Below are 20,613 nucleotides of genomic sequence, written 5' to 3'. Positions count from 1 at the left end.
TAGAGAGTGACTGGGAAAGTGCTGTCCCGTTCACAGGCCCCACACTCCCCATGGTTCCTCCGTTCGAAACAAGACATGGTTCTTTGGCCTCTGACGGAAGCCACTAGTTAAGCTGGCCTGGAGTTTATGTATGATTTAGAGACCACGGATGCTTTGCTTCTAGTATTCCCTCTGTGCCATGGGAATATAGAAAAGAATGCTCATGCCACAACTATCTAGATTTCCAATCCTAGTAATGTAACTCCTGGCAACTCCCGGAGGCTCTCTAAGCTTTGGCTTTCCCATCTGTGAATAGGCAACAGTGGCACCCATCTCTCTGCACCATTGTGAGGCAATGGGGTTGAAACACAACAGCTGACATTTACTGGATACTTGCCATGTGCTGGGCAATTTTACATGGATCACCTCAATTTCTACTCACAGCAACATTATTGAGTGGGTACAATTATCATCCCCATCTTTCAGATGGGGAAACTGTGGACAGGGTACAAACAACTTTGCCAAGGGTGCCAACCCCAGATGGTCAGGCTCCTGAGCCTCTGCTCGTAACCACCATGCTGAGAGCTTGGCACACGCCTGGCACACAGTGGCTTCGTAAAGATGAGCTTGAGTCTGATTCAGGATTGATTTGCCAACCAGAGGGATCTCAAGCCAGCCAAGTAGGAAAGTGGAGGCCCTGGCTGTAGCCTCTCCCAGCAGAGCACGGCACAGCAGGAAGGCAGCTGTTCCAGCAGCAGGTTTCTCAGGTGTGACCGCACTAGCAGGTACGAGGCACATGTCCCATCATGCCTCAGAGAGAAAAGCCAAGGCCTCATTCTTTTATGGGGCTAACTGGGTGTCATCCTGGCTGCTCTGAAGTTTAGCCAGCATTCACTGACATGCCAGCCATACGTACGTAACGTGAGGCCCAGGGGCATCGACTAATTTCAGGAAAAGTCCTGGTGACCAAAGGGAGAATTTCTCCTAACCAGAAGGCCTTTGTTTGCAGGGCCTAAGCCATAAAGAGAGGTTTCAAGTGCAATATGATAACCTGCAATTTTTTTATTCCTATTGTGGCCAGCTGTGTCCCATTATCATGAATGAGGTGGAAGCCCTGAATGCCAACCTCAGCACGATAGAGGGTGAGTCCTAGAACTGCCTCTTTGGGATGGGTCTCTTCCCACCTTCACACTCTGGTGCTCTCCAGGTTTGCATTTCAATGTAAGATCCCCCAGCTCTCCTGCCCGCTTTACACTCTGCAAATTTGAGCCACGGGAAGCCTGTGTATAGGGCCTGCTCTTTTCTTTTTTTATATGTAGTTTTTAAAAAGTTTTATTTATTTTTGAGACATAGAGACATAGTGTGAGCAGGGGAAGGGCAGAGAGAGGGGAGACACAGAATCTGAAGCAGGCTCCAGGCTCTGAGCTATCCGCACAGAGCCCGACGCAGGGCTCAAATTCATGAACCATGAGATCATATCCTGAGCCAAAGTCTGACGCCCAACCAACTGAGCCACCCAGGTGCCCCAGGCCTGCTCTTTTCTGCTGCTAACCAACTTCAGAGCAGGAGGCAGGGGGCTGCTGGCGACTAGGTGTGGGTCAGAGAATTAAACTGTCTCAGGCTTCAATCCCAGCTCTGGCACTAAATCCATCCTCTTCAGGATGATTAATGCCAATCTCGACTGAGTTATACACCCCTGACCCCGTTCTAACCCCTTCAGTGGCTCCTTTCTGCCTCCGGATGAAGTCCAAATGCTCTAACATGGTCTACAAGACCTGCCCACCATGCTCTGGCTAAAGTTACCTCTCTCAGCCTCATCTTGCACCTTTCTCTGCTCCAGCAATCAAACTGCTTCTACTGTCCCTGAGGCCCTTGCTTGGCTCACACTACCCCCCTGCCTTCCCCTCCCCTCCACCCATTTATTCATTTAATAGATATTTATTGAACATCCATTTCTTTGCCAGCACTGAGCTAAGCCCTGAGGGGTCCGGTCCCTTCTACTTGCTGCTCCTGAGCCATCCCTTATCCTGTCCACTCCTTGTTATCTTTTAAGGGTCAGCTCAGACATAGTCTCCTTCAGCAGGTCTTACCTGATAGCCTGTACCCCAAGGTTTTGCCTCCTCTATGCTCACATGATACTTTGGGTGTATCTCTCTCTTTGCACTCTATTTGTTCATTCACCAAAGGTGTCCTGAGAACCTGTTACAGGCTGGATGCTGTTCTTGGTGCTGGGAATGCAGCAGTAAGCCCAGGAGACAGAAATCCCTGCCCTCTTTGGACTAGTCAGAGGAGACAGACAGCAAGATGGGGACTAGTCAGAGGAGACAGACAGGAAGCAAGATAACAAGTAAAATCTATGATACTGATACAATAAGTGATAAGAAGAAAGATAAAGCAGAGAAGGAGCTGCAAAGGCATTTCTGTTAAAAGAGCATGGCCAGGAAAGACATCACTGAGCATGCGACATCACAGTAAGAATTTGAATGGAGTAGGGAGTGTGCCACTCCCAGATCTGGACGGAGAACACTTCAGGTAGAGGAAACCGCAAGCACAGAGGCCCATGTGGGAGCATGCCAAGTATGTCGGGGGAACTACGAGGAGGCCATACTGGGAGTAGAGGGTGTGGGGGGGAAGGCAGCCAGAGATGAGGTCAGAAAGGAAGAAAGCAATGGTCAGATCTTCCAAGCTCTGCAGGTCAATATAAAGGCTGGCTCTTAGTCTGAGATGAAGATCTTTGGGAGAGTTCGGAGCAAGGCTTGCATGATCCGACTTATATTGTAAGAAGCTCACTCTGGCTTCCATCTATTAACAACAGACAGAAAGGGGGCAAGGGTGGAAGCAGGGAGACCACTTAAGAGGCTCCTGCAACGACCTATGTGAGTAATGATGGCAGTTGGCCTGGATGGAGTAATGAAGATATAGGACACATTCAGGTTCTGGATGTTCTTTGAAGGTAGGGACAGTGGTATTTGCTGACACCCTGAATGTGCATCATGAAGGGAGTCAAGGACAACCCCAGGTTTTCACCTGAGCAACTAGAAAATTGAAAGAGTGGAATGGCCATTTACCAAGGTGGGGTAGACTGTAAGCATAAGTCTGTAGAGGAGCTCGGTTTTAGACTGCTCTCACTGTATTGTAATTTCCTGTTCATATGTGTGACTCTTCCCTCAGATGATGAGGTCCACAAGCACAGGCACTCTCTGACGATGTCCCCAGCACTAGGAATAGTGCCTAACCTGCACTCGGTGAATGAATATGAGGCCCATGAAAGGATGCATGGTGGTTGAACAAGTGGATCAGAGTGGGTACAGATGGATGAAGATTGGGGAGGTCAGGAAAGAGAAAGATGTAGTAAGGAAAGAAGTGGTCAAGGACTCATGTTCTAGCTTCCCATGGGCAAGTGTCTCTATTCGTGGGAACCTCACTGTCTCACCTGTAAAATGGGCATGGTCCTGCTCCCCTCCTAGCATGGTGATGGGATGTGTTCAGACTGTGAATTTAAAAGCATTTTAGAAACTGTAGTGACATAGGGCAGCATTAGGCCCTCACCTTGCAAGTCCCTTCATCTCTGCTTGTTTCTTATCACCACCCATGGAATAAACCAAGCATGGCGTGCAAGAGGAGAAGATGTGGTTCTCAGATGCCTTCCTCTGGAACAGGGAGGGGGTCTTTGTATCACAGAACACAAGGTGGTGGTCAGGAGAACAGCTCTCCCAGGCCAGGCTGGAACCCCGAGCGCCACAGCCCTGTGTGTACAACCTGCCTCAGACTCTGAGATCATGCTTCCTGCGAACCCCACCTACTCTCCCCTGGTCCCCTGGCCTTCTGCTGTGCTCTGAAAATTATAATACAAAACATGAATTGAATTAATAGATTCTGCATGAAAATTTTCTTGGCCTCTTTAACTTAGGGAATTTTATTCCTGTCTATCTGTCTCTCTCTGTCTATCTGTCTCTCTCAATATTTCTTTCTAAAGATTATTTCTAATTATAATAATAATACATATTCATTGTAAAAACTTAAAGTTCTAACTACATAGAAGGCTATAATATAGAACTTGAAAGCCTCTCTTTATACCAGCCTAATATATGCAGTTTAATATTAATAAGTGAATTTTATTTGTCTAATTTTCTTTTTTTAATTTTTTTTTTAATTTTATTTATTTTGAGAGAGAGAGAGTGAGCGAGCAGGGGAGAGGCAGAGAAAGGGGGAGAGAGAGAATCCCAAGCAGGCTCCACTCTGTCAGCGCAGAGCCTGATGCAGGGCTTGAACTCACAAACCATGAGATCATGACCTGAGCCGAAATCAGGAGTCAGACGCTTAACCAACTGAGCTGCCCAGACACCCCTGTCTAATTTTCTCTTTTAAAAAGAAGTATATATGCATTGTGTTCATGTGTGTGTGTGTGTATGTGTGTATGTGTGTATATAAAAGGCTATACTTGGGGTGCCTGGGTGGCTCAGTCGGTTGAGTGTCTAACTCTTGACATTGGCTCAGGTCATGACCTCACCATGTCGGGGCTCTGCACTGACACTGCAGAACCTGCTTGGGATTCTCTTTCCCTCTCTCTCTCTCTCTGCCCCTCCCCTGCTACTGCTCACTCTCTGTCTCTAAAAATAAATAAATAATCTTAAAAAAAAAAAAGCTATCCAACAACATTTTACTAATGTTTCCTTCAGTGTAATGTGATTAAGAAAGGTTTTTACTTTCTTCTTTTGACTTACCTACTTATCCTGTGTGTTGAAAAGTGAGCATGTATTACTTATAAATAAGGGTAATCATTATTTTGAATAACAGAGAATTAAAATTATGTTGTTCTGGATGGATAATAATCATTTGCTATGCTATGCTTTTAATATAAATTTTCTTTTGTATTTTTTTGTTATTTAGTTTTAACCAAGATAGACAACTATACTCTCCTGGATTATTCCCTAATCAGTTCTCCAGAAATTACTGAGAATTACATCGACCTGAATTTGAAGGTAACTTTATCATCGTCAGAATTCTCATCCTGGCTCTCAGCTGCCAATATTCAAAGAACAAATATTATGTGCAAAAGGAAATATAACTACATATCTTTCATATAATTTAATTTCCCTTCAAGCAATTCCCTCATGCTTATGCTCTTTCAAAAGACTATTCAACATTTTCTTGATTGTATTACTCAACACGTGTCTAGTGTTGGGTATCATGGAAAGTATCATGATGCCTTTGTCTCTGGGAACAGGTCCGATGCTAAGGGGCAGGAGGTAGAGTGGTTCTATGTGTATCAGAACTTAATACATCAGTAGATCATATGTATCGATACTCCTATTCCTGACCAGTTAGTCGATTTAACTGAGGGATGTTGACCTTGGTCAGGCCCATTCACAGATGAAAATGGTGTTTGCTGATTCTGGAAAAGAGATTAATTGTCTTTATGTTTAGTTTTGCCCCAAAGTTAATATCATTGTTTTCTTAAGTGCATATTGACTTTTATTTCAATTACTGAGAGTCGTTCAAATCAGTTAAATGTTACTCAAGGCACATTTTGTGATAACACCACATAGCTAATGAGGGCAGCATTAGGAATGCCACAAAGATGCTTTAACCCATTGAGAGTCCTGGGTCCTTCTGAGTCTCTCTGTGACACCCCAGATGCTTGCTAGTCATAGAGTTTGAAGGTGGAGGGTTTGGTATCTCTACGTGGCACCTCAGGAACTATGCAGAGCTGTATATCCAGTTAAATGCACCTGCCTTCCTTTCTCTGGGAGAAGGTCACATCCCAGGGTGGACAGACATGTCCATATCTGCTCAAGAAGTTAGCAGAGCTGCGAAACCAAAGTCGCTGGTCAGGGAATCAGAAGGCCTTGTCGTCTTTTAATCCCCAGAGAGTTTCTGGTATTTTCCTGATTCTGACATGAGTGGATCCACTTTCTTTAGTGCTGTATGTCTGAGTCTTCACCTGATACACTGATCTTTCTCTCTGTTTTCCCACAGGGCGTCGTCTACCCACTGGAAGACCTCACTGACCCTCCCTTCTCGCCAGTTCCTTTTGTGCTGCCGGAACGCAGTGACTCTATGTTGTATGTTGGAATCTCTGAGTTTTTCTTTAAATCTGCATCCTTTGCTTACTTTACAGCTGGAGCCTTCAACGTCACTCTCTCCACGAAAGAGGTGAGGAGAGTTAATGGATGGTGACAATCAGTGCCAGCATTTAGTCTTATTATAAGTAGCCCATTACAGGAATTTTAAGTCATAATTTCTATTTCCTGGGCCTTTTTAGACCCTCAATCCTACCAGCACATGAATGAAGTAATTGTTAATTTAATGTTTTTATTAACTGGAAGTTGTTGGGTTTCCAGTTCTGCTATTTTCAGTTTTGTGTGATACCAGGCCACTGTTCTAGAATGATCTTAAATAAGGCCAGGACTCTCCTCACCACTTATGACCTGTGACTTCGGGCACTTTCAATTTATTTAACTTCTCTGTGCCAGAGTGTCGTCATTTGGAAAATGGGGATAATAATAATTCCATTCTCCTAAAGTTACTGTGGACATTAGGGAGGTTTAAATATACGTAAAGCATTCAGAGCAATGCCTAGCACAGAGTAAGTGTTCTATAAGTGTTGCTTATTATCTTTATTGTTATTATGGCTTGTGTTATGCCTACACAAAGAGGAGAAATTGTTGGTAATTGCAACCGATTTGTCTATAATGACCGGTAATAGTACACATACTCATGGATTCTCTTTGCCGTGCCCCTCCCTTTTATGATGAGAATACTCTCTCCAGTCAACCAACAACTTTTATCAAGCATCCCTTACTAATCTTTTTATTCCATGGGTCCTAATTATACAAGTGGTTATAAAACTTGTGTTCAAAACAGTAGGTGTGGCCACACCAGCTACCATAGAGTGCCAAGAATTAGAAAGGTTTAGCTTCAGATTTGAAAACCATTCATCTGTGAAGATAAATTACTTAAGCACCCTTTGTCTCGGTAATCTCTGAAAAGGTGGGCAATAATACAAGACTTATTGTTAACCACTGTAGAATGTTTTCACATGGATCATACATGTATGACATACACAGTATTGCCAAAGTTAAAAGGCACTTACTCAAAAGGAAAGTAATTACTCCAAAGGAACGTACTTCTTGTGTGACCTTGGACAAGTTACTTTATTTCTCTGGGCCTCAGGTTTCCTGTGGTTGGGCTATAAAATGATAAGCTACCTTTAAACACTAATCATTTGTTGGTATAACAACTTCATGATTCCTAAAAATATAAGGAAATCTAGGTTTTCCCTGAAAAGAGAACCCAGGTAAAAATCTTACAGTGACATGATGGTCTTGATTTTCCAGATTTCCAACCATTTGGTTCAAAACTCTCAAGGTGTTGGCAACGTGCTCTCCAGGGTGAGTGCTGAGGGTTCAACTCCTAGATAGTACTGGAAGGTTCGTGGGTTCTTTCTATTCCTTTCTGGTCCAAACCTGAATCCATCTTTCCATTCTGAAGACGTTTTCATTTCTTTTAATAAAATATCCACAAATATTTATGAAACAAGTTAATATTAAAGGCATTATAAGTTTACAAAATAAATCAACTCTCCCTTCCATAAGGTTCCACCACACATCTGAAATAATTGGCTTAAATGGGAAATGAGGGAATAGTGCCCATGTTTGTACCTTTAGTGAAGCAACTATTAATCTCGTGCCTTTGTAGCACCTGCATTTGGACATAGTGTACTGAAAGGTTCAGGTTTGCTCTGAGGACAGAGAGATGTTCATAGAGCATCCTGGCTTTAGAGCAAGGATCTTGAGTCAGACAGTCCTAGACTTGAATCCCAGTTCTTCACTTGGAAGTTAAGGAAATTATTTAACCAAAGAAGACTCACTGTCTTCAGCTTTGAAACAGGGATTCTGATAGAACCTGCCCACAGGGACTTTGTGAAGATTAAACCAGATAATTCCGATATGTTCAGTGAGTGTCAGCTGCTGGTATTCTTTGTTTTTTGTGTGGTATTGTTATAATTATTGAAGAGATTTGTTCCTAACTGCATGATGTAAGATTTAATCACCCCCATGTCACCCTGAACTGGTGATTTTCCCTCATCAACTCAACCCCCTTCTCCACTTCTTTCCCTGGACATGGGCAGATCGCAGAGATCTACATCTTGTCCCAGCCCTTCTTGGTACGAGTCATGGCAACGGAGCCTCCCATGATCAGTTTACTACCGGGTAATTTCACCCTGGACATCCCTGCCTCCATCATGATCCTCACCCAGTCCAAGAACTCAACTGCTGAAGCCATCGTTTCCATGGACTTTGTAAGCCTGTGGGGGCAGGAGGGCAGACTGTGGACACAAATCATGTTCCTACAGTGGGCCACTGACCAGCAGTGTTATACTCATTGTTTGGGGGCATGAGATCTGATGCGTCAGTTAGTGGTGAGGACAGGAGTGAGACTGGGGTGGGGGAAGTGTGGGAGGCCAGTGCTCATACCCCCGATGTGGTAAAATACCTCTTCCCTTCCTCAGCTTCCTGTGTGCCAGTCTCTCACTTCAGCTACATTGATAGCTGACTTTCTTTTTTCCCCAAAATAAGTCAGGGTGGAAATGAAGGTTATTTAAGTAGATGAAGGCCAAATGCAACCCAATGGAAAGGGACTAATACACTGAATCCAAGTGAAATGTCACGCACACACACACACACATATACACACAAACACACGCATGCACACACAAACACACAGTACATGGAGAAGAGAGATTGGGGGAAAATAGAAAAATAATTTAAGAGAGGTCCCTAAAAAGTCTTTATAATTAGTTTCCCTACCTGCAAGACAGCATTTTCAGAGCTATTTTTTTTTCTAGTACCTCTAGGAATGAAAGGGAAAGTAGAGCTTACAATATTTCCGTTTCTTGTTTCCAAATAAGAAATCATATTTGTGGCCAAAACAGACAGATTCAGTTCTCTTAGTGATGAATGCTTTTGTTATCTCCAGGTTGCCAGTACCAGTGTTGGCCTGGTTATTTTGGGACAAAGACTGGTCTGCTCATTGTCTCTGAACAGGTAAGTTTAATTGATTTGAGTGTTGAAAACCTTAGTAATAAGTGAGTCAGCAGACCATAGAGACAAAGTGAACATTAACAGAGCAAGTGAAGTTACCATTGGCTAGAACATGAATCACACAGGCACTTCTGTAATGACCCAGATAATTTCAAAGTATGGGCTTCACTAAAAACTGTGCTGTGGATTTTTTCTTTTTCCTTCCCATTAGATAATATTCAGATAAAATAGGGAGCCATATAATTGTAAATATAAATCCATAATATAAATTCACATTCTAATGGTACACCAGTATAAATTAATGTTCCTCTTCAACCATTTCAGAAAGCATGCTGTTGAGGAAAGAGCATGAAACTTTGAGGTCAAGGAACAAAGTGTCAAATATCTGGTCATTTGTTCCATCACCATGATCAAGTCTGTTAATGGCTTTGAGACTCAGTCTCCTTGTCTGTAAAATACTGACGTTGGACTGGGGCATTGCCGAGGTAGTTTCAGTCTCTGAAACTCCAACCCCATTACTAGAATGTAGAGTTTAACAAAACCATGCCCCATAGCCTAGCTGGCTCTCAAGTGAATGCCATGCAGTGTGAAAGGGATTCGGCAGGTCATATACATAGACCATTGGACAGTAATTCCCATTAGGAAGAACCGTCTGCAAAGCCCATTTTCCTCTGCCCTGTGAGGCAGATAGTTGAAGCCATGAATCAAACTTCCTGGGGGGAGGGGACATGATACTCGGAATGATCAGAGGGCCCAGACTAAATCCATGGAAGGAAGAAGAAAAGCTATAAAAAGGCCAGAGAAAGCAGAGTCTGGGAAGACCAGGAAACCGGCAGAGGGGAAAAGTAAGTCAATCACCATCAGTCAACTGGATGGTTATGAAGACTATTGCAGAAACATAGTAGATGCTTTCAATAAAATGACACTAAATGGAACAAACAGAATACAAAACTGCATAAACACAGCAGTCAGCTGTGTAAAATAACTTTCCATCCGGACAAGAAAGTGAATCACAGATATAGAGTTATGTTAGGATATGAGATTGAGTGGGTTTTTCTCCTTAAAATTTTCTCTGTAACTATATTGTTTTTGCAATAAAAGGAACAACAACAAAAAAGGTAGTATGGTTTCCCAGAGAGAAAAGAGTTCAAAAAGGCTTTATTACGTTTTACCTAGCTCTACAATGCAGGACTGATTTTCTGCATTAGTCTCAAAAGGCACAGATCCTAGAGCCCATGGATGCCTTAGAGACCCATGAAAATGTTTTGATATATTTTGAAAGAATTAGAAAATGAATACAGTGCAGGTTGGATTATACTTTATAACAACATGGTCTTCAAATATGATTTTTAAAATTTTTTTATGGAGGAAGGGCTCCTGGAGGCAAAAGTGCCTGAGGGCCCCCGAAGTCATAACTTGGTCCTGTCTCCACAAGGTCAAGGCTGATGAAACTCTAAACCTTGATGGGTCATCTTTGAAATGGCATCTTTTAATAGCTGAGGGGCTGGAAGCCAGAGAGCAGGAGAGGAGGAGGGGGAGGGTGGCAGCTGAGGGGTAGGAGCTAGGCCAGGAGAAAAAGCAGAGAATTCGCCCTTCAGTTTGCCTGCACAGCACTGCCACAAGTACTGGGGAGCCCTCCGTCTGCAGCCTGAGGACAGGGCTGCTAGGAAAGGGGGCCTGGAAATCTGGGGGAATGGGGAAGAATGGGGGCAAGGCCACTAATTGAGGCAGCAAGCTCTTGAGAAGGGAGAAACCCCATTTGCATTTGCACTTGAGCAGGACTTTGGTTTACTGACAGGATTTGGAGGAAGGGTTTAGTAAGGATGGGGCCTCAGGCTTGTGGCAAGAGGTAGGACAGACCTTAAGGAGCAGAGAGACTAGGTTCACTTCTCTGCTTAAATCGTGCTGACTCTCATCTCCAGTGTTCCTACTGGTAAGAAACTGCACGTTCGGAGGACATTAGGTTTATTTATGGGGAATAACTGCAAAAATGGATTACAAACTGCTAAGTTCACATCATCCAAAGAAACATGTGGATCCATTCTCCAGCTTCCTACAGCCCACGAGCGAGCTTTGACCTGGCAAGCACAGCTGAAATCAAGACTCCTGCCTTCCTGGAGTCTCACCTTCCTCCCACCTACCCCCCACCCCTGACGACCACCCCATTCCCCTGCTATCCCTATTAGATTTTCCTGCTGGGGAGGCTTCTTGCACCTTAGGCTTCCTGAGGCCTTAGTGGGGTCTGAGCAGGACTGGATACATAATTCGCAAAGCCCCACACAAAATGAAAATGTGGAGCCCCTTTCCAAAAACTTATGAAGAATGTCCAGATGGAGACAGCAAGGCATTAAACCAAGTGTGGGCCCTTCTGAGTGAGGCACTGTCCCACTGCACAGGTCACCAGCATTGAGTCTGCAGGTGGCTCCTGCAGGGGGTGCCATGGCAAACCTGGGGCGGTCAGAAGACAGTGGGCACGGCAGATGGGCCAGGCGTCACTCAGTCCCAAGGCAGCTGATACAAGGCTTTGCAGAGGAGCAGAGTCTGTGCTGAAGGAGTGCCCTGGCCTTTGGCTACGAGAATGGCAGCCCGACCTCCCCCATGACTGCCCCAGCCAGCGCCTCCTCTCCTGGTTCCACAAGCACTGCTTTTCCAGATGGAAGGCCTGATTTGGTCTTACGTGATTTCAGAGAGACACAGCACCAAGAGGTATAAAGGAGGTAGAGATCAGTGAAGCATCCCTGATAAGAACCTGAGAAACAGCGTCTCCAAAACAGGCTCCCAGAACACCAACCCCCAAAACATCTTTCTAAACATCCCCTGCCTGAATGTGTCTCCTTCTAGAGCTGCTCACTGCTGGCTACGTAGACAGGAGACACAGAAATTGAGGCAAATCCAGTATGGTGAGTTTAAAGAGGCAGTGAGAGGGGTACCTGTGTGGCTCAGTAGGGTGAGCATCCATCTTGGGCTCAGGTCATGATCTCACAGTTCATGGGTTTGAGCCCCGCATCAGGGTCTGTGCTGACAGCTCGGAGCCTGGAGCCTGCTTCAGATTCTGTGTCTCCCTCTCTCTCTCTGCTCCTCCCCTGCTCACTCTCTGTCTCTGTCTGTGTCTCTGTCTGTGTCTGTGTCTCTGTCTCTCTCTCTCTCTCTCAAAGATAAATATGCATTAAATTTTAAAAAGTAAAATAAAATAAAATAGGCAGTGAGATCACGGGCTTTGGAGTCAGACTAGCTAGTTCAGATCCCCACCCTGCCATTCATTAGCTGTGGGATCTCAGGCAAGTTACTTAACCTCTCTGGGCCTCCATTTTCTTCTCTATAAAATTAGGATATAATGCAAACCACTTCAGGGAGTTATTGTAAGGAATACATGAGTTAATACATGTAAAGTGCGTGTGAAGTGTTCAAGAAGGTTGGCTATGGCTATTATTTAAAATTTGGGGCTGGCCTCAGCCAGGGGAAGGAGGTGCTCAATTATGAAAAATCATTTAAGATTGCCCTGTCTCCTGACCACTGATGGCAATTGGAGAAATTGCCTTTTATTTTACTATTCATGGCTACTTTTTTTATTTTTTTTTAATTTTTATTTCTTTTTGAGAGAGAGACACACACAGAGCACAAGTGGGGAAGGGGCAGAGACAAAGGAGACACAGAATCCAAAGCAGGCTCCAGGCTCCAAGCTGTCAGCACAGAGCCTGACATGGGGCTTGAACCCACAAACTGTGAGATCATGACCTGAGCTGAAGTCAGATGCTCAACTGACTGAGCCACCTTGGCGCCCCTATGGCTACTTTATTATTGAGGCTTTGCCATCTACTGGTCCCAGGCCAACAACTTCACCTGTATTACTTCATTTAAACCTCACAACCCTGTATCTCTAGGAGCTGGCACAGTGTTCAATTCATGTCTGAGACTGAATGAATAGGCCTGGAGGTAGCTTATCACCCTGTTTTACAGTTTGTAGAGTTTCACAGGTCACAGAGCTATTAAAGAGCAGAGCCAGAACTTGAACCTGGGTGAGCGGTTTTCACACCCATGAGTGTTCAACTTAAGACATTATACTGCCTTTGATGTGGTGCATAGCCAAGACTTAGAAGATTTAGACAGCAAATACCCTTGTCCAGAAAAGGAACCCATGCATGTGGAGTCACACAAAATTGAAGCAGGCAGTGTGTCCTTTCTCGAAGTTAAGAATTGATAACAGAGAAGCCGCTGGTAGTGGGTGACCTGTGATGGAAAAAGCACACCGCCCTTTTCTCACTGCATTGAGAAATGGAGTGAAGGAAAAAATAAAGAAAGCAGGGAGTACTAAGTAATCAACTTGACCTCTATGGGTATGTCTAATTAAGAGCACAGCCCCGTGGTCAGGCATATCTGATTGTGAATTCCAGCTCACTCATTTGCTAGCTGTGTGACCCTGAACAAGTTAATTAACCTCTCTGTTTCAGTTTCATCATCAGCAAAACAGAGCACCTATCCACAGAGCTATTGTATGGGTAGATGAGAACCCATTCAATGGGAAAAACACGATGTTCTGCACATAATTGGGACTCAAGAAATATTCGTTACTACTAGTGGTGGTATTCTATTCTCTTTCCACCTTCTAAGATCACATTTTGACCAAATAAGAGGGAGAAATTGATCCCAAGAGACGTGACAAGTCAGGACAGCCTTAAAAGCTATAGAATTGGCCTTCACAATCATAAACCAGATTTGTACTGGTCCATCTACAACTGAGGCTTTTATTCCAAACACAGTTCTATTTCAACACTTTTTTTTTTTTGGTCCCCATACAGGTGACTTAATTCTAACCCTTTTTCTTAATCACATGCAAAGCTCAAGGCAATCAGGTATACATTATTGTTGAACCATTTAGAACATTGGAAAAATTTTGACATTGACACGACTGAGGCATCGGACTCTCCCAAACTGCACCTCACACCAGTAATATCAAAACACACGCGCACACACACACACACACACACACACACACACACCCCACAACCCCTCCCAGCCAACACCATCAGAGAATGCAAATATAGCTGGCCACAAGCAGATAGAGTCACCACCCAGTCCTACCCCTCACATCTGGGGCAGATAAACATTTCCCAATGTGAGCCCTCTGGAGAGAAACCCAGAAAAGAAAACAGGTCTGGAAGGATGGATTCAGTTTCTGTTGGAACAGTGCTTTCAACAGTCCATCAGAGCTGGGGCTTGGCACCTGGACTGACCGCCATCTCCACCCTTCCTCTGAGGTCATGGGGAAGCCTGGGCACAAGAGCGCCATAGGGGGATGCCCTATCAGAGGAGGAAACCCCTAACGACTCCTTCCCCTTCTCCCAGACTTGATGGGGCAATTTCCAGTCTGCAGAAGGCAATAAAGATAAAACATCAGGGAACTCTTCCTCATCAAGAGCATTCTACAATACTGGAATGGGCTCAATACATTCCTCACCTTAAAATCTTTCATTGTTGGGTTAAATCCACAGCCTGGGGTTGTCAAGCTCTTCAACTACCTTCTAAGCCAGCCAATCTTACCTCTCACAGCTCCTTAAAATGAACATTCTGCTCTAGACTGGCTCATCCTCAGAGTGACCCCAATTCCAACAAACAATTCCCACCCATCCTTTATCTGCTCATTTGTCTAGTCAATTCAATGAGAATTTATTGAGCACCTATTATGTGCTCTACACTGTTCTTGATACAGGGAGTAGAGAAAAAGGCAATTGTTTCTACCTTCCATGTCCATAGCCTGGTAAGAGAAACACTCAGATTAAAAGGCAAAAAATGGGGGTGGGGGGGTGCCTGGGTAACTCAGTTAACCATTGTTATAAGATTTTGAATGCAAAGATCGATTTTCAATGTCGGCTGTGGCCACAGCATTGGAGGACTGGCATTGTGAGTGCCCGTACTTTGGTCCACTTGAACTTCATTCTGTCCTATTTGCTATATCGACCCAGATCACGACCCCACCATCATCTGACATGCTTAAGAGTTTGCACTTTTGCTCTGGTTTTCAATCAGGGCAGTAAACCTTCTCCAAAACTTTTTAAATAGGCTCTACTCTTATATGTCTGCAACGTAGGGCTATTTGAGCTCCCTTTCTCCCCAATTCTGTGGTTCTGTAATTGAACGAGTTTCTAGTAGGGGCACCTGGGTGGCTCATTCAGTTAAGTGACTGACTTCCTCTCAGGTCATGATCTCACGGTTTGTGAGTTGGAGCCCGGCGTTGGGCTCTGTGCTGACAGCTCAGAGCCTGGAACCTGCTTCGGATTCTGTGTCTGCCTCTCTCTCTCTGCCCCTCCCCCGCTCACGCTCTGTCTCTGCCTCTCTCTCAAAAATAAATAAACATTTTAAAAATTAAAAAAAAAAATTAGTTGCTAGTAGTTGTGCTTTAAGCAACAGGTTAGGGGCTCCCTACAGAATGAAAGGTCAAAACTCTGAACTCTGTCGCCACCTAGTGGCCGTAGTTGCGCTTGCGTGTTTTTCAGAACGAGGGCCCAGCGTTTTTGCTCTTTGCTCCACCTGTTTCTCTGCAGCTAGTAAGACGTGTCCATTAGCAAACTAACCTGGTAAGTATGCCTAGAGAACTAGGAAGCAGATAGAAGAAAGATGGCCTTAGGAGGAAAGGGTAATCAGTTCATGGGAAACTCCAGACAAGCTCTACTCACAGCAGGTGATCCTGAGACAGCCAGTCGTGGCTTGAAGTTGTGATGACAGAAATTCCAAGCGTGGGGCTCCTGGCTGGCTCAGTCAGATCATGCAACTCTTGATCTCAGGGTTGTAAGTTCAAGTCCTGTGTTGGGTGTAGAGATAACTTAAGAGATTACTCAAAAATAAAGTATTTAAGAAAAGAAAGAAGAAAGAAAGAAAGAAAAGAAAGAAAATTTTACAGTGTTCCACCTCTCAGTCAGATGACTTTCTAAAACCTGGCCTAGGTTGCCCATCATAAATGGCAGTTTGGCCAAGAGGAGACACTCCCCCCTCACATTTCTCCGGCAATGCCTTCAAGTGTTTGTTCAACTGCTCACCTTCCTCCTTTAAAGATGCCCTGTACTCTGGTTTCTCTTCAGATCGCATAAATCTTTCGCCTTTTACTAAAGATGCCCTAAGGATTCTGGTCTTCACTTCCCACTGAGATCCACTTGAGCCACGGTGCCACTGATGCCATCTCTGATCCCTGTCAGATCTAACCGTCTTTTTTGGTTTTTACTCTTGCCTGTCACTTTGCAGCAATCTCAAAACTTAATTCATAATAACAGGATATTGGCCGATAACAAGCAAGCTTACCTCTTCTATTAATATCTATCCGCTCCTTAAATGTAATAACATAAAGATGCCTGGAAAAAGTAACACTGGAGTTAAATCTTAAGCAATTAAAAGGAGTTAACCAGTCAAAGAAAAGGGGAGGGCCAACTTCAGAAAGAGGGAACAGCATGAGCGAAAAGCATGGAGGCCAGAAACATGGAATATGCAAGGAAATACTATACAGTTGTTTTAAGATCTTTATGACCTTATCTACTCTAATTTTGGAGAATCCAGCCCAAAATATGTTGCATATATTCAAGTGCATTATTCCACATTTAATGTCATCTAAATTTACCCATGAGTGGAGTTGAGTTAAAGTGCTGAGTGGCCATAATGTTACTGGTTGTGGGCGTGTGTTAATTTTAGTTATTCACGATTTTTTGTTATGTGTTCTAAAGCCAATATATTTTTTAACCTCGGATATATGGTGCCTGATTAATAAAACAGCATAGCACTAAGCAGTTCAGAGTTCTTGAATATAAAGTTCAAGGTGGAGAATGAACAGAAGTGAGAGCAGAGAGGTAACTGGACACCAGAAAACAGAAAAGCTTGTGTGCCATATAAGTGAGTTGAACTCTATCACAAGCCATTAAAGAATTTTGAACAGGAGCGTGTCCTCATCAGACATCCCTCTCATATAGCTGACTCTGGGCATGGTGTGGAAGACAGATTGGAGATCAGACTGGAGACAGGGAGGGGCATTAGAAGGCTGATGCAGAAGTAAAGCTCTATACCTGGGCAAAAGTGAGCCATGGAAAGGTAAGGGGAAAAGCAACGTAAGACAATATCCTACAATGGAAGGGAGGTTTGGGATGGCCATCCAGAGATCTGGGTTCTAGTCCTAAATCTGCCATTAATATTTCCCCTCTTTGGGCCTCAGTTTCCCCATCTATGAAATGATGGGATCCTCCCTGTTGACTACTGCTTCATATTGCTATTACTATGCACAGAAAAATCAAATGTGTACTCTGGGAGTTCAGACCAAGAAATTGTGCACACTATTTCTCCCCACCAAGTACTGACCAAGCCCCACCTTGCCTAGCTTCAGAGATCAGATGACACCGGGCACATTCAGGGTGGTATGGCTAGAGACTGAAAACTGTTTCTTAAGATTGTGCTGCATTAGAGTTGCCATCAGTAAGTCCCATATAGCAAATGCACTTGAGAAATCCATCCTGGTTACAAACCTAAGCCTTCTGCTACTCCTGCTCTGCTTCTTAAGTAGCAAATACAGGGATAAAGATGTAATAGAACATTATATCCTTACAACTCTGCATTTTTTTTTTAAGTAGTGGCTTAGGGACCTTAAAAAAAAATGCCCTTTCCTTTTTGTGCCTTTCTACTGAGATGGTCGTTTTTAAATCTTCCATCCTTTAAAATTTTCCTGTTTGTTTTGTTTTGTTTCAGATTCCGCCTCTCTTTACCAGAGTCCAATCGCAGCAACATTGAGGTAGGAGTCAAAGCTCTCAGGGTTCTCTGTCAAGGGAAAACTGAGAATTTTCCTATATTGTAGCTGGATGACTGTTTTCTAAGCCCCTGAGTACTTAGTTTCCCCTTGAACATAGATTTTAACTTTAAAATTCCTCGTGTAGCTACTTGTCTACCAACCCCATTAACTTTTAAACAGGACAGGAACTCTCCAATTCACTTTTATCAATTCAGAAAGACTTAAAATAACTTTTTTAAAACTAAGACCTATGTAATGTTGGGAGAAAAAAAAACAGGCATTTTCAGGGATATTTCATTGTTTGGATAAAGAATCTTTAAGAATTAAATATAAGATCCAAACTCCCAAAGATGAGGCTATCTGTAAATTCTTCGGCCATGATTAAGTTTGCTCTTTGAAGCCTTACTAGCCATCTCCCAAAATCGTATCAAGGCTGGTCGTGCAGATACCTTTTTGGGGGCCCCAGCCTGGTGACCTCCTGATTGGAAGAGTATTATCTCATGGAAACAAGCCCCTCCCCAAACTAACGGGAGATCATCCAAATCACTAATTGATGTCCCTGTGCTCATGGTACACATAATCCAGAGCAGTGGTTCTCACCTAAGTCCAGTTTTGCCTCCCCCGCCCTGGGGACATTTGGCAATGTCTGAAGACATTTTTTGGTTGTCACAATCTGGGGGTTGTTATAAGCACTTAGTGAGTAGAGGCCAAGGATGCTGCTTAACATCCCACAGTGCACAGGACAACCCCCACAGCAGAGAATAGTCCTTCCCAAAGTGTCAATACTGCCAATGATGGGCAGTCCTATTCTAGAATGTACGTGTGTGAGTGAGTGAGTGAGTGCGTGAGTATGCGTGTGTATATGTAAGTGAGACAGGGGTAGGGTGAGACAACAAGCAAATTTATATTGTATGTGCTGAAAAATATTATAGAGAAAGACAAGTCAGGGCAAGAGAATCGGTGGTGCAAGGAAACGTGGAGGTGGTGATTACAGCATTGGGGTTGTTGGGACAATTAGCTGGGATTATATACGAAATTTATTTAGCACGTTGAACACATGGCAGGTATTAAATAAATGATGGCCATTGTTTTTACAAAAATTCATTTCAGCTATTACCACCTCTGTGTCAAGGGGCAGTATAGCATAACGGTTACCCATACAGACTCTGAGACCAAACTGCTAGAGTGAACTCCCACTTATTGGCTCTGTGGCCTTGGCCAGGTCACTTAAGCTCCCACAGGGCAGTCCTGGGACACAGTAAGTACTGAATTTATTACCATGTTCACCAGAAGCAGCCACTAAGAGAGAAATAGAACTGCGGAAAATAGCGAAGAAACCAGAGAATTTATCCAGGAGACCAAACAAGATGTTTGTTTGTTTGTTTGTTTAATTTTATACGAGCATCCTGATTTTCAGGTTGGGAACATGAGGAGCCAGTGGCAGCAGTGCTGGAAATAACATCTTTCATGCCAGACACTGAAATTTACCAAGATCGTCTCATGCACTGTGGGTTAGCACCTCCGTGGCATAGCTCTTTGGTAGAAGACAAACTATAGTCCGTGAGAAAGTATAGCTGACTTTCTCATAAATATTTCCTGAGCCTAGAGAAGGCAAATGAGTCCCAAGTCTTCTAGGAAGACCCCCCAAAAAACTGCTTAGGATCAACAACAGAGAATGCTAACAATGACATTTCTGAAACAAATGACAGTGGTTAATACTGGACATTTTACATAATATTAACTTGTTTAAACATGAGACCAACCCTGTGACATTCGTGCTGTTTATCTTTATTTTACACTTGAGGAAACCAAGACATAAAGAGGTTAAAGACTTTCCCAACATGACCTAAGTGGCAAAAACAAGAGGTAAACCTAGGAAGGCAGCCTCAGAACCCTCCTTGCTAGGCTGCATAGCTTGCTTAAGCATGTAGGATGTTCAAAATATATTCATTGAGTGAATCGATGTTCATCATGTGCATTTATTTTTAATACCTGAACCTTCCCAGGAGCTGACACTCTGCTAAGATTTACTACCATAGTTTACTCAAGATAAACTGGATGTTCTGGTGAGACTGTTAAATATAGAGCATAACATAATGCAACGGACCTCAATTAGGGCAGACTACTTACTAATTGGGATATTTATCAATTGTTTAGATGGTCTTACTTGGTAAATATCTTAATTGCCATGTTCGCTGCCACCGTGTGGTCCCTCTACATTTGTTGTCACCATGATCTAGCATACCCAAAGAGCAGAAATGTCCATCCTCAAGGAGGAAAAAAGATTGGGAAACTGTTTAATATGCTTTCCTGCAAAATAGTGTTCAGTGTCTGGAAAGCGAGACTGTCTCTATGGGGAGATTGTAACTATCGCTCTCTGTCGTGATAAGGTCTGGGGAAGTGCACATCCAGACCAGGCATGGTACTTTCAAAATGCCAGGATTTGGCAACTGATTTAGTATCCCCTTTCATTTTAGGTCTTGAGGTTTGAGAATATTCTGTCCTCCATTCTCCACTTTGGTATCCTCCCACTGGCCAACGGTAAGACATTCTGGGGAACATGTGACTTTGAGGTAATCAAACATTGGGGATTGTTTGGGACTTTCCACCCCAAGGCCTGTACTTGCAGCACGTTATTTTGTAAATCCAGGCCAATGCCAGAATTTACAGTTTGTACCATCAATGATGTGATTGCAAAATTAGTTATTCCAGTCCAAGCCTTGTTAACAACACTACCTGCAGAACTCAGCAAGAACAGTCAAACTCTGGTTGAGTTAAAGAGATTGAAACTGCCCTCCTGAGGCAGTAAAGAATCTCCTTCAGGTCAGGCAG

At 43.6% G+C, this 20,613-nt stretch overlaps 1 protein-coding gene across 5 annotated transcripts in view; it reads left to right on the top strand.

Moving 5' to 3' along the window:
• The window catches only part of BPIFC (BPI fold containing family C), a 54,272-nt gene that overhangs the window by 31,594 nt on the left and 2,065 nt on the right, over positions 1 to 20,613 (top strand). For all 5 annotated transcript variants that reach the window (XM_053226708.1, XM_053226709.1, XM_053226706.1 and 2 more), the window contains 8 exons: positions 1,061 to 1,121; positions 4,870 to 4,961; positions 5,959 to 6,135; positions 7,320 to 7,373; positions 8,114 to 8,284; positions 8,962 to 9,029; positions 17,742 to 17,784; positions 20,259 to 20,322. In XM_053226708.1, the coding sequence (XP_053082683.1) occupies positions 1,061 to 1,121; positions 4,870 to 4,961; positions 5,959 to 6,135; positions 7,320 to 7,373; positions 8,114 to 8,284; positions 8,962 to 9,029; positions 17,742 to 17,784; positions 20,259 to 20,322 (730 nt within the window). The remainder of the gene's footprint in view (positions 1 to 1,060; positions 1,122 to 4,869; positions 4,962 to 5,958; positions 6,136 to 7,319; positions 7,374 to 8,113; positions 8,285 to 8,961; positions 9,030 to 17,741; positions 17,785 to 20,258; positions 20,323 to 20,613) is intronic.

Source organism: Acinonyx jubatus, chromosome B4 (assembly GCF_027475565.1).
Source record: "Acinonyx jubatus isolate Ajub_Pintada_27869175 chromosome B4, VMU_Ajub_asm_v1.0, whole genome shotgun sequence".
NCBI lineage: Eukaryota > Metazoa > Chordata > Mammalia > Carnivora > Felidae > Acinonyx > Acinonyx jubatus.
This window is presented reverse-complemented; position numbering and strand designations above follow the sequence as displayed.